This window comes from Scyliorhinus canicula, chromosome 2, assembly GCF_902713615.1.
Source record: "Scyliorhinus canicula chromosome 2, sScyCan1.1, whole genome shotgun sequence".
NCBI lineage: Eukaryota > Metazoa > Chordata > Chondrichthyes > Carcharhiniformes > Scyliorhinidae > Scyliorhinus > Scyliorhinus canicula.
Genome location: NC_052147.1, coordinates 75,590,036 through 75,609,665, shown reverse-complemented (window position 1 = coordinate 75,609,665; position 19,630 = coordinate 75,590,036). Strand labels below are relative to the sequence as shown.

Sequence of the window (19,630 nt, the reverse complement as noted above, 5' to 3'; positions counted from 1 at the left end):
TTGTTTATTGCTGGTGGGTGTAAATTCGGGAGAAAATGTGAAAAAGGAGGAGAATAAAAATATTTTTTTAAAGATATTTAATTCAAACTGAATAAAAGCAATTTACTTCATACATGAAGCTCTGTTTCATAATCTGACGAGTAGTGTATATTGTGCGGCGACATCGAAGATACACTAACCAACGTTCAGATCTAAAACCCCTATTCAACTGAAAGTAACCTGAGGTCAAGGTTTTTGTGCGAAAACTTGCAGTCGAATCCTATACAAAAGACAAATTCAAGATGGTCTGCACTGTGAGTGCGTGCTTGGCTGAACGCGAGTGCTTTGGAGTTGGATGAAAACAGAGAGTTAGATGAAATCGGGAGAAAGTAAAACTGAAAAGACTAAGAAGGTGAAGCGAAAAAGACTGAGTAGGAAGTCAGTATCAGTCCGGGCAGGAGCAGAGCACATTTGAGTTTCATGAACACCAAGAGCAGATTCTTGTCATCATTGACTTTGTAGTCAGCGTCACAGTGAAACAGTCGTGAGTATGAAAAGTGGTATTTTTCTTTTGAAGGAGGGGAATAACTGGGAAAAAGCACAATAAGTTTAAGTCTGGGTCATTATAACAAAGTAACATAAGTAAACTAAGAATAGGAAGCAAAGTAAAGTTAGCCAAGGGGAGGTAAGTAAATTGTTTTCTTATATAACTTAATTTTTGTTAAAAGGGAGTAAATATCTGGCTTAAAGGTAGTCATGGTAGGAGAGTTTGCCCCGTGATATATTCCTCCAGCACTACGTGGCAAATCATTGAAGCTTTAGTTGTCTGTGGTGACCACACATGCAGGAAGTGTGTCCAACTGTGTCCCTTGCGGCCACTGCTCCCCGGACCTGAAATACCTGACCGTGAAGTGCCGTCCATACTACCTTCCACATGAGTTCACTTCAGCCATTATCACAGCGGTCTACATCCCACCCAGGCAGAAGTAAAGAAGGCGCTGGACGAACTGTACACAGTTATAAACAACTACGAAACAGAACACCTGGAGGCCTTGTTCATCGTGGCCAGGGACTTCAAAAAGGCCAACTTCGAGAGTGCACTGCCAAAATTCCACCAGCACATATCCTGTCCCACCAGGGGCGACAACACTCTTGACCACTGCTACTCAAAACACAAGGGTGCCTACCGTTCCATCCCCTGACCGCACTTTGGGAAATCAGACCACAAGGTGGTGCTCCTTCTTCCGGCATACAAACAGAAACTCAAGCAGGAGAATCCAGCCAAGAAGGCTGTGCAGTGCTGGTCCGTGGAAACAGATGAGCTCCTACATGACTGCTTAGACAGTGGATTGGTCCATAGTTAAGAACTCAGCGACCAACTTAAATGAGTATGCCACCACCATCACAGACTTCATCAGCAAATGTGTGGACTGAGTGCCAAAGAAAGCACTACGTACTTTCCCCAACCGGAATCCATGGCTCAATCGCGAGATTAACTCCCTACTGAACGACAGGTCTGAGGCGTTCAAGTCAGGTGACCCTGACCTATACAAGAAATCCAGGTACCACCTCCGCAAAGCCATCCGAGATGCCAAGAGAGAATATCAGACCAAGCTAGAGTCACAGACTAGCATTACAGACTCTCGGCGGTTGTGGCAGGGCCTAAACAGCATAACGGGTTACAAAGTGAAGCCAAGCTGTATCTCCAGCAGCAGCGCACCTTTCCCCGATGAACTCAATGCATTCTATGCTTGGTTCGAGCAGGAAACTAACAATCCGTTGTCGAGTGCTCCAGCAGCCTATAACATATCCATACCCACCGTCACAGCTTCCAAGTCAGATCGGTTTTCCTGAAAGTGAACCCTCGGAGGGCGACGGGTCCAGCCAGGATCCCTGGTCATGCATTCAGAGCTTCCACGGACCAGCTGGCAGAGGTATTCACGGACATCTTTAACTTCCCCTATTCCACTCCAAGGTCCCCACCTGCTTCAAGAAGACCACCATCATACCGGTACCAAAGAAGAACCAGGCAACGTGCCTCAAAGACGACCATCCGGTGGCTCTGACATCAGTCATAATGAAGTGCTTAGAGAGGTTGGTCATGAAGTGCATCACCTTCACACTCCCAGAACGCCTTGATCTACTGCAATTCACATAACGCCGTAACCGGTCCACAGCAGACACCATCTTCCTGGCCTTACACTCATCCCGAGAGCATCTCGACAACAAGGACTCCGACATCAGACTCCTATTTATTGACTACAACTCTGCCTTCAACACCATAATCCCAGCCAAGCTCACATCAAAGCTCCAAAAACTAAGACTTGGCTCCTCACTCTGCAACTGGATCCTCGACTTTCTGGCCCACAGGCCACAATCACTAAGAATAAACAATAACACCTCCTCCACAATAGCCCTCAATAGCAAGGCTGCGTACTTAGCCCCCTACTATACTCCCTGTACACGACTGCGTGGCAAAATTTGGTTCCAACTCTATCTACAAGTGCTGACGACACAACCATGGTGGGCCAGATCTCGAATAACAACGACTCAGAATACAGGAGAGAGATAGAGAACCTAGTGGTGCAGCGAGAACAATCTATCCCTCAATGCCAGCAAAACTAAAGAGCTGGTCATTGACTTCAGGAAGCAAAGTTGTGATACCCTCAATCACGACACAGGAGAGAAGATAGATGATTCAAAGGCTTTAATCATCTGAGAACTGTACAGCAGCCAAGAAGTGTGCTCATCACGTGCTGCCGAGTGAGCCTCATCTTATATACCGTTTCCTGGGGGCAGAGCCCCCCAGGGTTCCAAGCCCGGTCTTAAAGGGCCAATGCATTAAAGGTAAGGTACCGTTATAGCAGCTACTGATAACATTCATCACAAAAGTACTGCACACACCCCTGTCAGCATCAACGGGGCCAAGGTGGAGATGATTAGCAGTTTAAAATTCCTAGGGGTACACATCTCCAAAAATCTGTCCTGGTCCACCCACGTCGATGCAACCACCAAGAAAGCACAACAGCGCCTATACTTCCTCAGGAAACTAAGGAAATTTGGCATGTCCGCATTAACGCTTATCAACATTTACAGATGCACCATAGAAAGCATCCTATCTGGCTACATCACAGCCTGGTGTGGCAACTGTTTGGCCCAAGACTGCAAGAAAATTCAGAGAGTCGTGAACACAGCCCAGTCTATCACACAAACCTGCCTCCCATCAATCGACTCCATCTCCACCTCCCGCTGCCTGGGAAAGCGGGCAACAGAATGAAAGACCGGTCCCACCCGGCTTACTCACTCTTACAACTTCTTCCATCGGGCAGGAGATACAAAAGTCTGAGAACACGCACAAACAGACTCAAAAACATCTTCTACCCCGCTGTTACTAGACTCCTAAACAAACCTCTTATGGACTGACCTCATTAACACTACACCGCTGTATGCTTCACCCAATGCCGGTGTTATGTAGTTCCATTGTGTATCTCGTGTTACCCTATTATGTATTTTTTTTTTACTTCCTTTCTTTTCATGTACTTAATGATCTGTTGAGCCGCTCACAGAAAAATACTTTTCACTGTACCTCGGTACACGTGACAATAAACAAAATCCAATCCAATCCAATGCAACTGCAGTTACCGGCTAACCGCATTTCGGAGCTGGAGCTGAGGGTGGATACGCTGTGGAGTATCTGCGAAACTGAGCAAGTCATGGGCAGCACGCTCAGTACGATGGTCACACCGCAGATGAGGATTGAACAGGCAAAAAGGGCATGGGTGACCACCAGGCAGAGTAGAGGAAGGCACTGAAGGCCGTGATTAGAGAAGATATGGTTGAGAGAGGGATAGGACCTACCCATCAATTAAATGTCAATTCGATGAACATGGGAGAAAAAAGAAAATTCCTAGCACAGTGGTTAGCACTGTTGCTTCACAGTGCCTGGGTCCAAGGTTTGATTCCCGGCTTGGGTCACTGTCTGTTCTCCTAATTTCTGCATGGGTTTCGTCCGCAGTTCCGGTTTCCTCTCACAAGTCCTGAAAGACTTGCTGTTCGGTGAATTGGACATTCTGAATTCTCCCTCAGTGTACCCGAACAGGCGCGGAATGTGGCGACTAAGGGCTTTTCACAGAAACTTCATTGCAGTGTTAATGTAAGCCTACTTGCGACAATAACAGGGGGGGGGGGGGGTGTTGGGTTATGGGTATAGGGTGGATACGTGGGTTTGAGTAGGGTGATCATGGCTCGGCACAACATTGAGGGCCGAAGGGCCTTTTCTGTGCTGTACTGTTCTATGTTCTATGTAATAACGATTATTATTATTATCACTCGGATGCAAAAACAGTGAGGGACAACCCGCACCCCACCCCCATCTGCTCCATATAGTCAACACTGCCTTTGCCACCCCTGATGGACACTGAAGACCTCGGTCTCAACCGGTCCAATCGAGGGTCTGAAACTTAATTTAAGTCTCACCCACTCCCCACCTCCACAAGCTGGTGAGTGTCCAAGTCAGGAATAGAAGCCAATAGGTCTTTGACAAGGTGCCAAATAGGAGGCTGCTAAATAAGATGGGTCCATAGCGTTAGAGACAAGGTGCTGGCATGGACAGAGGATTGGCTGACAGGCAGAAGGCAGAGAATGGGAATAAAGGAGTCATTTTCAGGGTGGCAGCCGGTGACTAGTGGTGTTACGCAGGGGTCAGTGTTGGGACCATAGCCATTCACGATAAACGTAAATGATCTGGAAGGGCATTGTTGCCAAGTTTACAGATGATACAAAGATATTTGATGGACAGGTTGTGTTTAGGAAGTAGAGAGACTGCAGAAGAGCATGGACAGGCTAGGATAGTGGGCAAAGAAGTGGCAGATGAAAGACAATGTAGCAAAATTGTGCACTTTGGTAGAAAGAATAGAACATAGAATTTACAGTGCAGAAGGAGGCCATTCGGCCCATCAAGTCTGCACCAGCTGTAGCCATCTAAGATGGCCACTAACGAACACAAAATGGAAGACTGCAAAGAGTGCAGGGAAAACGGACATGTTAAAGAGCAAACAGCTTGCAGAGCAATTATGCATTGAGACAATTGCAGAAACCGGTTTCCCGACAGCTGCAGAGATCAGGCAGTGTTGTAAATGGAAAGCCGTTAGCGTATTAATGAGGTGATACCGGGCCAGTCCCAGGTACAATGGACACAAATTAAGTTTCAATCGATACATTCAATAGCAGACCAGACACGGTGGAGCCAGAGAAGCCCAGGACAATAAGTCCTAAGAACCGACCCAGCGATCAAGGAACGGCCCTAGGATTGGGGGGTTCAAAACATATCGATTGGGAAGAGGCCCAATCGATCCCCAGCAGGTGAGGGAGCCCGCCCAAAGGGGCGCGGACCCCCTGGGACCTATAAAAGAAAGGTCCCACACATGGTTCAGTCTCCTGTCTCCGGCCTCCGACTCCAGCCTCCAGACCCCCGTCTTCTACATCAGCCGTTGAGCAGCAGCCGCCAATAAGTGCCTAACGACGTCCGCTACCTGAAACCGGCATTACTTACAACCTTGCCGACTGATAGTGATCCGAAGCCTGCAGACCAGACCAGAACAAAGGCCTTGTTCCCTGACCTCGCAGTTCTTTCTTAGCTAAGTATTAGTTGTTTAGTGGTAGAAGTAGGTTTAATCTTTAGTGTGTGCATGAATGTTATTATAATTGTGTTATAATAAACTCTAATTGTTTTGGACTTACTAATTGGTGTACAGCTTTATTGCTTTGAACTTGACCTTGAAACTTGTGACGGTGTCTTTACGGCACCTGGCGACTCCAGAGCTTAGAACGAGAAACAGAGCCAAGTGAGTGTTAAGCACACTTACCCAAAACGAGCAACACAGCCCTGAGAAATAGCACCCCACTTAAGCCCCACACTTTCACCCTATCCCCGTAACCCAGTAACCCCACCTAACCTTTTTGGACACTAAGGGCAATTTTTTAGCATGGCCAATCCACCTAAACCTGCACATCTTTGGACTGTAGGAGGAAACTGGAGCACCCGGAAGAAACCCACGCACACATGGGGAGAACGCTCAGACTCCGCACAGACAGTGACCCAAGACGGGAATCGAACCTAGGAACCTGGCGCTGTGAAGCAACCATGCTAACCACTGTTAGAGGCATAGCCTATTTTCTAAATGGGAAAAGGCTTCAGAAATCTAAAGCACAAAGCGACTTAGGAGTCCTGGTTCAGGATTCTCTTAAGGTTAACATGCAGGTTCAGTTGGCAATTAGGAAGGCAAATGCCATGTTAGTGGGGCAGCAGGGTAGCATGGTGGTTAGCATAAATGCTTCACAGCTCCAGGGTCCCAGGTTCGATTCCCGGCTGGGTCACTGTCTGTGTGGAGTCTGCACGTCCTCCCCCTGTGTGCGTGGGTTTCCTCCGGGTGCTCCGGTTTCCTCCCACAGTCCAAAGATGTGCAGGTTAGGTGGATTGGCCATGCTAAATTGCCCGTAGTGTCCTAATAAAAGTAAGGTTAAGGGGGGGTTGTTGGGTTACGGGTATAGGGTGGATACGTGGGTTTGAGTAGGGTGATCATGGCTCGGCACAACATTGAGGGCCGAAGGGCCTGTTCTGTGCTGTACTGTTCTATGTTCTATGTTCTAGTATTTATGTTGAGAGAGCTTGAATAGAAGAGAAGGGATGTATTGTCGAGGTTGTACAATGCTCCTGTGGTGAATGTATAATATGTATAATTCACACTGTGTATCACTTTATCCCTGTGGGCTCCATCTGTGAGCCGTTGCGCGGCTCTGCCCACAGGGGGAGATGAGGAGCATGTACAGGGTTCCTACCTTGGCTCCGCCCATGGCTCCTCCCACAACCGGAAGTATAAAGTGCTGCAGTCTTGCGAGCCTGCCCTCAGATCATCTGGTCACAGGCAGGCTCAGTTGTAAGTTGATTAAAGCCACAGTTTACTTCTACTCGTGTCTTGAGTGAATTGATGGTCGCTTGAGTGAATTGATGGTCACATCAGCTTCGGTCAAACCCCATTTGGAATATTGTGCGCGGTTTAGGGCCCCATATCTAAGGAAGGATATGCTGGAGACGATCCAGAGGAGGTTCACAAGAATGATCCCCAGAATGAAGGACTTTTTATATGTGGAGAGGTTGAGAACTCTGGGTCTGTACTCAATAGGATGAGGGGTTCTCATTGAATCTTACAGATTACTGACAGGCCTGGATAGATAGAGTGAATGTGGAGAGGATGTTTCCACTAGTAGGAGAAACTAGAACCAGAGGGCACAGCCATAGGCTGAAAGGACAATCCTTTAAAACAGATAACGAGGAATTTCTTCAGCTGAAGGGTGGTGAATCTGTGGAACTCTTTGCTGCAGAAGGCTGTGGAGGCCAAATCACATGAGTGTCTTTAAGACAGAGATAGATTGGTTTTTGATTAAAAAGGGGATCGGGGGTTATGGGTAGAAGGCAGGAGAATAGGAATGAGAAACATATCAGCCATGATTGAATGGCGGAGCAGACTTAATGGGCCAAATGGCCTAATTCTACGCCTATATCTTATGGTCTTACGTCGAATAAAATATCATCCAAATTTTGAACATACATATTAACTAAGACCACCGAGGTGCACACTGCCCGGGCCTTAGCATGAAAACCCGAGTGGAATACCTGCCCCACCCATCCCTTCCGTAACCTTGTCTGGTCATGACCCGCAAATGGGTCTCCTGCAGAAACACCACATCAACATTCAAACTTTTCAAGTGAGCAAATATCCTCGACCATTTTACTGGGCTGTTCAACCCCCTTACATGCCAAGCGATCAGCCGAATTGGGGGCCTCCCTCCCCATCCAAACCTGAGTTAGCCATTTTTCACCATGAGACGTAATCCAGCAACTACTTAGAAAGCACAGGCATCGACCCACCCAAGATGGCTGCCAAGAGAAAACAAAGAACAAGCTGCAGTCACTGTCAAAAAATCAAACCTGCCCTCCACCTCCCAACTACACCAAACCCAAATAAACAATTAAACAACCAAAAGTCAAACAAAAGCTCCTTGCCCCTCAATCAACTACCCCTAACACCAAACAGAAAAAAAAAACAGATGTTCATTAACTATAACTACATTAAAATAATGAGCTGCAGTTACGCCACCACTTCGCTCTCATTGGTTAACTCTTCAGCCCACCCGGAATAAAGACAAATAAATAGGCAGATCAACCAGACCTCGCCCATGTCCAACTTTAAAAAACACCATCCCACACATGAACACGAAAAAGCAAACTTGTACAAGAAACTCCAACAAGTCCCCATAACCACAGGCCCTCCCCAATACAATGTAAAATGTAGAGGATTCTAGAAACACATATATAGACAAAGTCAATGATGCAAGATGATACTTTGAATGTGAGTCTTTGCAAGGAATTAAGTCTGTAGGGATAACCTGTATGTGTTCAGGTGAGTCTTGTACAATTACTTTCTAATTTACTGCTCTATTGGTAGAAACCTTGGCTGGATTTTCACCTTGGAGGCTGAATTTGGGATAGGGTGGAGGTGTTAACCTTGGGTAGGGTGCTCTTTCCAGGAGCCGGTGCAGACTCAATGGGCCGAATGGCCTCCTTCTGTACTGTAAATTTTATGAAAAAACCATCCTCCTTCTATTTAGTTTAAAGCCCTCTCGGCTTGCCTAATTATGCAGTTTGCAAGGCAAATGCCAATTCCCAACTTCGCGTGTCATTATGAAATTCTGCATGATTAATGAAATATGTTTTTAATGTATAATTGATGATAGGGCTTTGTTAAGTGACCACTAAATTGGTCAGCATTCTGAAAGTGGAGAAGTTTTCAGAAACATGAGAGTAAAATATCCTCTCTGTCAGCTGTCCCTATGATTTATTTATTTTATTTTTTTATAAATTTAGAGTACCCAATTCATTTTTTTCCAATTAAGAGGCAATATTAGCGTGTTCAATCCACCTTCCTTGTACATCTTTGGGTTGTGGGGGCGAAACCCACACAAACACGGGGAGAATGTGCAAACTCCACACGGACAGTGACCCAGAACCGGGATCGAACCTGGGACCTCAGCGCCGTGAGACTGCAGTGCAACCACTGCGCCACCGTGCTGCCCTCTATCCCTATGATTTATTTTCATTGAATGACAGCACAGGCATCTGCTTCCCTGCTTCAAACCTTGAACAGATGGCCGGGTTCTTTGAAAGTTCAGACATCTGTTTTTCCTGCTTTAAAGCTTGAGCTTTGGGTATGACTTCAAAGGTTTTAATGTATTCAACTCGACAGGTTTTGTTGATATAGTTGTGCAATGGAATCTTATTATGAATGCTTGGCTAAGTTCCAAACACTACTAATGGATTCAGCACAGCAGGGGTTGTTAATACAGCTGTCATGTGAACTGGACATGTGTTTATCTTGAAAGTTTCATGACCATTTAATTGGATTATGGTTTTTGTTCAATGCTTTTGAATGACTGTTTGTTTATCCAGACAGTTTTATGAGTTTTTAAGTTCATTCTTGGGATGTGGGCACCGTTGACTAGGCCAGCATTTAATGCCCAGCCTTAATAGCCATTGAGAATGTAGGTGGTGGTGAGCTGCCTTCTGGAACTGCTACAGTCGATACAGTGTAGATACAAGGAGAGTGCTGTTAGAGAGTGAGCTCCTGGATTTGACAGAGTGACAGCGAAGGAATATATTGAGTCGGTCCCTGACACCTGCGATGAAAATAGTGATAATGGGCGAAGCCAATCAGTCTGCAGAATCACGATTGTCAGGAAATCTCCCAAATTCAGCCTCCAAGGTGAAAATCCAGCCAAGGTTTCTACCAATATAGCAATAAATTAGAAAGTAATTGTACAAGACTCACCTGAACACATACAGACTTAATTACTTGCAAAGACTCCCATTCAAAGTATCATCTTGCATCATTGACTTTGTCTATATATGTGTTTCTAGAATCCTCTTCATTCACCTAAGGAAGGAGCTGCACTCCGAAAGCTAGTGATTTGAAACAAACCTGTTGGACTTTAAACTGGTGTTGTAAGACTTCTTACTGCACCCACCCCAGTCCAACACCGGCATCACTACATCAAGGACTGAAAGACGTAGCTCTTTTATCTCCCTACAGATACTGCCAAACCTGTTCAGATTTTTCAGCATTTTCTCCTTTGGTTTAATTGTTGGATTCTTGGTTGCCTGCCCAGAATGAAGTCTTGTTTCTTTAATATCCTTTAATGGGGGCAGAAAGCGAGTTTTCAAATTTCTGCTTTGAGAACAGTTTGGTTTCAAACTTAAATCTTCAGATCTAAGGTGCCCCTGAAAACCAAAAACTAGCCTTCACGAAGATCTGAATAAGAGCCCAATTTCTCAGCAAATAAGTGATTCCCATCCTTAATCATGAGTACTACTCCTCCCTCTCTACACGCTTCCCTCACCTTCCTCCAGAGGGTTTTTTAAACTCACGGTTGCGACCCACCAGTAGGGATTGTCGACCGTGACCGACTTTTAAGTTGAGAATGCCGGCCGAAGGGCAGCACGGTGGCCTAGTGGTTAGCACAACCGCCTCACGGCGCTGAGGTCCCAGGTTCGATCCCGGCTCTGGGTCACAGTCTGTGTGGAGTTTGCACATTCTCCCCGTGTCTGCGTGGGTTTCGCCCCCACAACCCAAAAATGTGCAGAGTAGGTGGATTGGCCACGCTAAATTGCCCCTTAATTGGAAAAAATAATTGGGTAATCTAAATTTATTTTTAAAAAAAGAGAATGCCGGCCGCAACCGGCCTTTAAATGCGAATACTCGAGATCTCCCGCCAGAAGCAGTGGCAGAGAACAGGTCATGCGGCTCTCATGTACATTGATGGACGCAGAGTCAAGGAAGCCTTGGGTTCCGTGCCATTCGTTCCCCCGTGACTTCCAATCAATATGAACTTCCCCGGTAATGGGACGAGGTTCCCCTTTAACAAGGGGTGCCCTCACAGTATAAAAACCACGACCTGGGTGCAGATCTGGGAGGGGAATCCGATGGGAGGGGAGTTTTGTGTATTATAATAAAAGAATATTGTTTTGCATCCTACTTGCCGTTCATGACAAGTGTAAAGTGGAGCTGCCGTCGACACCAAGTGCTGCGAAGCTGGACCACCTTGTTTAAGCCTCTGGTGGCCACCAACCAGCCCGCAGCAATTCCCCACATTGGGAAGCTTGAACCATTTGCAGCAGGTACGGATGATTGGGAACAGTATATCGGATGGATGTGATTTTTTTTTGGACAAACGCGATCATAGGGCCGAAAGACAACTAGTGTTTTTGCTCAGTGTTCCGACATGTAGCATAATTAAGAGTCTGACTCACCCAGATGAGCCTGATACCCAGTCTTTAGACGTTTTGGTGGCCCTCGTGGGGAATCATTTCCACCTGAAAAACCCACTCATCATCCGCCGTTTTTTGTTTCCATACCACCACCCAGGCCCAGGGCGAGTTGACCACCGATTTCCTGGCCTACTTGAGGAAACTGGCGGAAACCTGCGAGTGCAGCACTGTATTGAACAAAACTCTGCAAGACCGTTTTGTCTGCCGCCTTCGGGACCTGGCTGCCCACTGCAAGCTCGTGGCGGAGACTCACCTGGACCAAGAATAGACAGTTCAGATCGCCATCTCCCATGAGAGCGCTGAGCAGGTCGCCCAGGAACTCCAGGGCCTGCCTGTGATGAATTTAAGCCGCCCATCCGCCCACTGTTGCGGTGGCCCAAGACCAGATGAAACGATCGCCCGACGATGGAGCCAACTTCGCAGGGAAGACGATTGCTGGCGCAGAGACCCGACAGCCGCTGCAAGGTCTCCCCAGAGGCCCAAGTCCTGAATGTCGATTATGGTGCAGGGCCCTCCAGCCGCCGAGACCGGGACACACACCAGGATTTGTACGAGTACACATGCTTGCCTTTCGGGGTTTCCGTGACATGTGCCATCTTCCAGCTGATCATGGAAGAATCTTGCAAGGTTTTCCCCAGGTTGCAGTCTACCTCGATTATGTCCTCATCGTGGGTTCCTCCGACCAAGAATATTGGCCGAAGTTTTGTGAAAATTCCAGGTGGCCAGCGTCTGCCTCTGGTGGGAGAAATGCGTTTTTAACGCAGCTGAGGTAAAGTTCCCCGCGGGTTCTGCCGTCCCTGCTGCCATTTGCAGCCGCCACTGCCGACTCCGCCAACATCACCCCCTGTTCCGGATTGAGTCGGGCTCAGATCGTCGGGCTTCCGGACACAGTAATATCAGAATTTAACTCCGAGATGGAGGTCCAGCCACCAGAAGAGGCAGCCACACAGGTACCCATCGTAGCATCGGCCACACACACCCCACCTCATCATTCCACATGGAAGTGCTGTTCTCCAGTCTGGTATATGCCGACTGAGCATCTTCCCCAGGCATAACAGACAAGGGGACATCGCGTCGAAGTGCGAATGCGGATGCCACTTTGGACTTCAGGGGGAGGGGTGTGTTATGGGCCAGGGTTTAGAAAACTCCAAAGTATATCATGGAGTTCACCTGACCTACAACTGTTTATCGATTTTGATTACGATGAGCACAAGGGCCTGCCTTTCAGGTGTTATTCAAGAGAGGCCTTCAGCAATTTTAATCAAAACATGCTTTATTCTACAAATTTAGTTAACATTTTTATAAACACACACATTAAGCATTTTTATCAACTACCAACATAAAAACCCCACAGAGCTACAGTGAGCTATGTATCACCCTTAATAAAATCCCCCCATTGACTGTTCCAATTTAATAACAATATCCCAGAAACCCCCTTTTCAAAGGTGTGGCCCAGCACACAGCACCCAAGACCCAAGACCTGGTATGCACGCTCTTGTTTCCTTTCCAAAGCAGCAGGTTTGAATTCCTTCCAGAAAGCAATTATTTATTTTAAGTTGTCAAGTAATCTGGAAACAGCTTTTAAACTGAAGATAGAGAGACAGGCTAAGATACTTCTCTTTCTGAGTACAGCAGCCAAATGTGAAAATGAAAGAAAACACTCAGAGCCACAAACAAGCCCCAAACCAAAGCAAAAATAAAGCCAACTCCCAGTGCCACAGTCCAGCTCCACCCACACAATGACATCACTGCAGCCATGTGATAAGACAAAAACATTTCTTAAAGGGACACTCACATGACAGATGTTACCACCCCCATGGAGGCCACGGGTTGTGTACCATTCATTTCCCCGTGACCTCCGATGAATATGAACTTCCCTGGTAATGGGGAGGGGCTTCCCCTTTAATGAGGGGAGGAGCCTCACAGTATAAAAAATCCGACCAGCGAGACAGAGCCTTCGGCAGAGGAGATTTGTGTATGCTAATAAAAGAATCGTTTTGCATCCTACTTGACATTCATGCTTATTTATTTGGCGTTGAGACGAGAAGAGATTCCTCCATTTTGTAGCTGCCTGCAAGCAAGCAACAGGACTGTGTGAAGAGCCAAAGAAGAATGATTTTGTAACAAGGAAGGGCCAGAGACCAGATAGCCAAGATATCACAATTGAATCTGAAGAGAGCTTCACAGGAGAGTCCATGGCAGTGCAAAGCAGTGCTGTTGTGAACTGCACCATAGATCCAGGTCCTCTGGTGAACAACTCATTCAGAAGAAATTGAAATCTGGAACAAAGCAGTATAAAGATGATTTCTTGCGGTATGATATTGTTAATTTTGACAATGCAAATCAGGATGCAAAGTCCATGTGCGTTTTATGCAGGGAAGTACTGGAAAATGAAAGATTAAAACTCTCAAAACTTGAAAGGCATTTGAAGAAGCATGGCGAGTTTGAGGACAAACATTTTGATTTTTTTTTAAAGAATGCTGTGAGAACCTAAATCATCAGCTGAAATCCTTACCAAAAATGTAACGTTGAATGACAAAGCAAGTGGGATTGTGAGGGCGAAGCAGGCTCACCTCTCGCATTAAAGGAAGTGAAAATGGTGCATTATGAAGGTCGGCTGGCATGAGTCACGAAGGTCAGCCGGTTGATAAAGGTGGGTCCCTGGGTAAAAAGTTTGAAAAACACTGCTCGGGACCTTTTAACAAATATTCAGTTCCAAATCCTGACCGTCGTGCAGCTATATCTCAGTAGTATGTCATACCTTCAGCTGTAATGTCATTCACGTTGGGTGGTATTTAAAGGAGGTGACAGAGGCTGGCTGGAGAGCCAGCAGGAATCCCGCATCACCTGTTGTAGTAAAGGCCTGTTGAATTAAGTGTCACTCAGGCTAGAGGCAGGACTTCCCGGAGATCAAGGACCCTGGGGCAGAGGTCCCACCAACCAAGAGCTGCCAGCTAATCGGAAGCCAGCAGCTCTATTGAATGACAATGCAACAAGGCAGGTGATCCCTGCTGACATAATTACACTTACCCAAGGCCTAGCATCATCAATGGATCCAGAGGGGCGACACAGTGGCGCAGTGGTTAGCATTGTTGCCTCATGGCACCGAGGACCTGGGTTCAATCCCGGCCCCGGGTCACTGACCCTGTGGAGTTTGCACATTCTCCCCACGTCTGTGTGGGTCTCACCCTTACAACGCAAAGATGTGCAGGGTAGATGCATTGGCCACACTAAATTGCCCCTCCATTGGTGAAAAAGGAATTGGGTACTTTAAATTTAAAAAAAATTAAGGGATCCAGACAAATAACTGAGTGATCTCAGAAAAGGTCTTTAAATGTTGGGGGTCACTTGGGAGGGGGCATTGTGGGGGGAGAATCGTCATCCAGGGGAATGTTTCAGATCCTAGTCTCTGTTTCCAGCCAATAATGGTTTCACTGTGGATTCATCCATTCAGGTTTTCTGCAGGTTAAGAAATACATCAACTCACAGCCTTTCTGGCGAGGAGTGGGAATGAGCATGCAAGCGAGAGAAGAGTGGGAGCATGTCCTTGTCCCTGTGTGTCCAGGTCTCAATCCTGCTTTTCTTCGGTCTCTGGAAATCAGCCCCGCGGGCAGGATGGGGTAGCCTGGCCAAGCGATCTAAGGCAATTTAATTAGACTCCAATGTCTGCAGGGGCGCAGGTTCGAATCCTACCATTGCCAGAGTTGCTCTCAGTTCAATGGTGACATAGTGGTTAGAATTGCAGTGTCACAGCACCAGGGGCTCAATTCCGACGTCAGGTGTGGAGTTTGCACATTCTCTCCATGTCTGTGTGGGTTTTCTTCGGGTGCTCCAGTTTCCAGCAACAGTCCAAAGATGTGCAGGTTAGATGAATTGGTCGTGCTAATATTGCCCAAAAGGTTAGTGGGGCTACAGGGATAGGGGAGGAGGATTGGGCCTACGTGGAGTGCTGTATTGGAACAAGAGCCATGCAGATTCAATGGGCCGAATGGCCTCCTTCTGCACAGTAGGAATTCTATGATTCTACGATCCAATTACCACCGATTACCAGGCAGAATAAAACCATTTGGTCAATGCATTGGCTACCAGCCAACTAATTGAACAGAGTCCCACCTTTGAACTGAGTCCCATACCATCTCCTGGGTGCCACAAACTCTGGGTTCTGTTCTCGAAAGCTAGCAGCACCATATATTATGTTGCAATTTCTTGAACTCCTCATTCTCTCTGCTGCTTGACTTAAAGATACAGGTCCATGAGGCATCCATGGATCAAAAATGACAATGGCAAAAATAAGGAAAGCAGAAATAAGGGAATTAACAGCAAGGAGCTTTACATCCCATCCTCCCTAAAATAAATGAAATGTCAGGGCACAGACGTTTCATTATCAGGTATGCAAGACACATATCACAAACATATATCCGTCCATCAATTGGGATAGTCATTGTGTTAAGGCATTAGATGGAGTGGAATTCTTAACATGTTTACAGGAGAACGTTTTAGCCCAATATGTGGAGGGTGCAACAAGGGACGGTGCATGGTTCTCTGGGTTTGTTACTCCTTCACATTACCCTTGAGGTAATATGTTGGGCCCTACCTTCCCCACTTCCTTGTTGAATGCCCCTCCCCCACACTGCTCTTCTGCAGTGCTGGACCTAATTTTCGGAATGAAGCTGGACAGATCGTTGATGCATTGGTGGGGGAGTATTTTGGCGATAGTGAACATAACATGGTACAATTTAAGTTTGTCACGGACAAAGAAATGGATAATTTGCAAACAAAAGGTTGTGGATTTAGGGAGAGTAGATTTCAGTAAAATCAGGCAGGATCTGGCCAAGGTAGACTGGGAAGAGTTACTTGTGGGGAAATCTACAGATGGATATTCCTTTTTTACAAAAAGTTAATAAGAATGTTGGTAAAGCCGCACCATATTAATTACAAAACATTTTTATTAGTAAAAAGGCAGAATGTTTCACTAGAGTCAACATGGATGAAAAGAGAAAAAAGCAATTGGGTGGCACAGTGGTTAGCACTGCTGCCTCTCAGCGCCAGAGACACGGGTTCAATTCTGACCTCGGGTGACTGTCTGTGTGGAGTTTGCACTTTCTTCTCATGTCTGCATGGGTTTCCTCCCACAGTCCAAAGATGTGCAAGTTAGGTGATTGGCTATGCTAAATTGGCCCTAAATGAGGTTACAAGGAGAGTGTTAGGGTTAGAGTTAGGGTTAGGGCCTGGGTGGGGTGCTCTTTCAGAGGGACGATGCAGACTTGATGTGCCGAATGGATTCCTTCTGCACTGTAGGGATTTTATGATAAATTTTTAAATTTATCTTTTACAAACACTAATAACTACAAATTGAAAGCTAAAATATTATGAGGTGCCAGGGAAAATTACATCTTTAAATAAAATCAAACTTTCATTCAACTATCAGGTTAGCTTATAAAATAATTAAGTCTGAACATCAAACACCTGTCTTTAACTAATCATATTGTTCGTTTCATGGGCTGGTACTTCTGAAAGAATAGGTTCAGTTCCAGATAAGTGTGAATACATCAAAACAAAGGATGCTGTGATGCTTTGAACCAGTTAAAACAATAAGCAATGTTTGAACTGCTGGATGGAGGGTAAAGGCACTGGTAATCATTATTCTCCCTTGTTGACTCAAGGTCTTTCAACAAAACAAACAGCTTCTTTTGTGATTGAATTGACATGGTGTTAACAATGCATTTAATGCCAATATCAGTATGAATTCAAGTCAAGCTGTCCAGAATGCTGGTACCAGGATCCCAGAGTTACTTATTTTATATGTCACTTAAAAGTGCCACAAACATGAAATGCTCACACCTTTAGTAAACGCAGCTGATGTTCACTAATATAAAATTGCAATAGCTTTTTATACCTTCATTCAGCAAACCATTGAAATTCCATGCAAAAAGTACCTGCAGCCTTTTCAGCTATTTTGGCTTCTATTGCTTTTTCTTGTAATTCGGTGTCAAGTTTCAGAACTTCCAATTCACGCTCTTTATCTGAGAGTTTATCCTGAAGCTAAAAGTATGAACATATAATATGTTGTATATATTTAAAGCTCAAGTCATGCATACCATTTTTGATTACAGATCAATAGATTAATATTTGAAGTTAGCAGCCTTCATGGAATAAGTGTTAGATTGAAATTAATATTTCCAAAGGCAAGTAACAATATAAATAATTAAACGTATCCAGTATTTACACAGAACTTGTTATTTTCAACAACGGTAGACATTTAACAGTATCAAATAACATTCTAACATCAGCTATCCCCTGAAATTAGTTAACCCGATAAATACAAATATTTGACTTTCAGTTACGCAGTGAAAATTATTAAGCATACATTTACTTATCAGATCAATCTACTGATACCAAAGGGATGTTATGCAAATTCAGTGGCACATTTTTTCCAAAGTTGTCTTACTGTCGGTCCAGAATGGAACATGGATTTGAATTACATTGTACATTTTAGTCCACACTTCAAAGCCATGAGAAAAGTGACCTTGTAATACATAAATTTATATCTTGAAGTAAGTTAGGACTGTTTAGATCAGACACGTTAAATTTCAGCAGCTGTTAATTAAGAAAAAGGCTGTTAATGAGGATCTGGAGGCACTTTACCAGTAGTTCTGGAATTGGTAGTCAAATGCTGCAATAAAATTTCAGTAGTTAGCAGTGTCAATAATTGCAGAATCGAGAAATCTTAAAACACTGCATGTGCAACCTGATGAAGATGCCAAAAATGAAAATATTGGTTGAAAATCCCATATCTGAAATGCTTGGGCTGCATATGAATCGGATTGTGGAATTTTTCGGATTTTGGAATATACTGTGCAGATGCGCATGTGTGGTGCGCATTGGGAACTGCACATATGTGGAACGTTAGGAACTGCGCTGCGTGTTGGGAACTGTGCATGTGCAGTGCATGTTGGGAAATGGGCATATGTTCTATGTTCTATATGCGGAACTTTGGGAACTGTACGTGTGCGGCACATATTGGGGGTTACGCATGTGTTGCGCGTTCGAAAAAATGTGCGGATTTTGGAATTTTTCGGTTTTCAGAATTTCGGATAAGGGATGCTCAACCTGTACGATAACACTTAAACGATAAATTCATTCATTTTTCATTTCCACATAACAAAGATAACCTTTCTTAGAAGAGCGAGGAAAATGTTGGATTAAATACAATCCTGAGTGCCACAAACACAAAGCACAATTAAACAAATCTAAAGGACATACCTTTTTATTTGATTCTGCCACAGCATTCAACTCTTGCAATAGGAGTGTTATTCTCCTGTTATCGTCTGAGAGTTTGGTAATTTGACCTGGGGTGAAAGGGTCATCTAGTGTATTGCTACCTCTGTTTTCAGCTCTGCTGTTACAAATCAAAGACAAAAATCATTTAGTGGGGCTCAAAGTTCACTTGAATGCAAAAAATTTAGTTTGGGAGCTCATGATACCTTTTTGATTGAAGACTTGAATTGTGCAAATAATAGCTGCATATAAAGTGAGCCTAGTTATTCTAAAGCATGATAATCTTAATCTCTTGGGACTTTGTGTGTGTGGAGCATATATTACAAGTACTGCTTTTGGAAAGCAAAGGATGAAAAATTAAAAGTTGATATGATGTCCTCAAATGTAAAGATGCCTCGTGGTAATATAATATTGAGTAAATTACATGCCTGACCTTAAAATATTTCTAGATAAGTATAATATCAAATTAGAATGTTGGAATAACTTATATTCTTACAAAATTACCATTACTACCCAGAATTCTTGACCATTTGTTGGAAATACATGTGCCTTTCTGCCTCTTTCCTTTTATTTTGGGGAGCAAGGATATGAATGAGCAGTAAACATTTTGAGATAGATGACTTATTTTGAAACCAAAGCCTCGGAATTACAGCTGGTATTTGCGGATATTTAACATGTTAGTGCTTTTTTAAAAAAAACAGAGGTTACATAGATACATAGAAGATAGGAGCAGGAGGAGGCTTTTTGGTCCTTCGAGCCTGCTCCGCCATTCATCACGATCATCGCTGATTATCCAACTCAACAGCCTAATTCTGCTTTCTCCCCATAGCCTTTGATCCCATTCTCCTCAAGTGCGAGATCCAGCCGCCTCTTGAATATATTCAAAGTTTTAGCATAAATTACTTCCTATGATAATGACTTCCACAGGCTCACCACTCTTTGGGTGAAGAAATGTCTCCTTATCTCTGTCCGAAATGGTTTACCGTGAATCCT

The 19,630-nt window shown here is 44.9% G+C and overlaps 1 protein-coding gene across 5 annotated transcripts in view; it reads right to left on the bottom strand.

The window, feature by feature from the left end:
* mipol1 (mirror-image polydactyly 1) overlaps positions 1 to 19,630 on the bottom strand; it is a 569,773-nt gene that overhangs the window by 337,096 nt on the left and 213,047 nt on the right. For 4 of the 5 annotated variants that reach the window (XM_038780849.1, XM_038780840.1, XM_038780878.1 and 1 more), the window contains 2 exons: positions 18,623 to 18,758; positions 17,296 to 17,401 (listed from right to left, as the gene is read on the bottom strand). In XM_038780849.1, coding sequence (XP_038636777.1) covers positions 17,296 to 17,401; positions 18,623 to 18,758 — 242 coding nt within the window. The remainder of the gene's footprint in view (positions 1 to 17,295; positions 17,402 to 18,622; positions 18,759 to 19,630) is intronic. The other variant, XM_038780869.1, reaches the window with a different exon arrangement.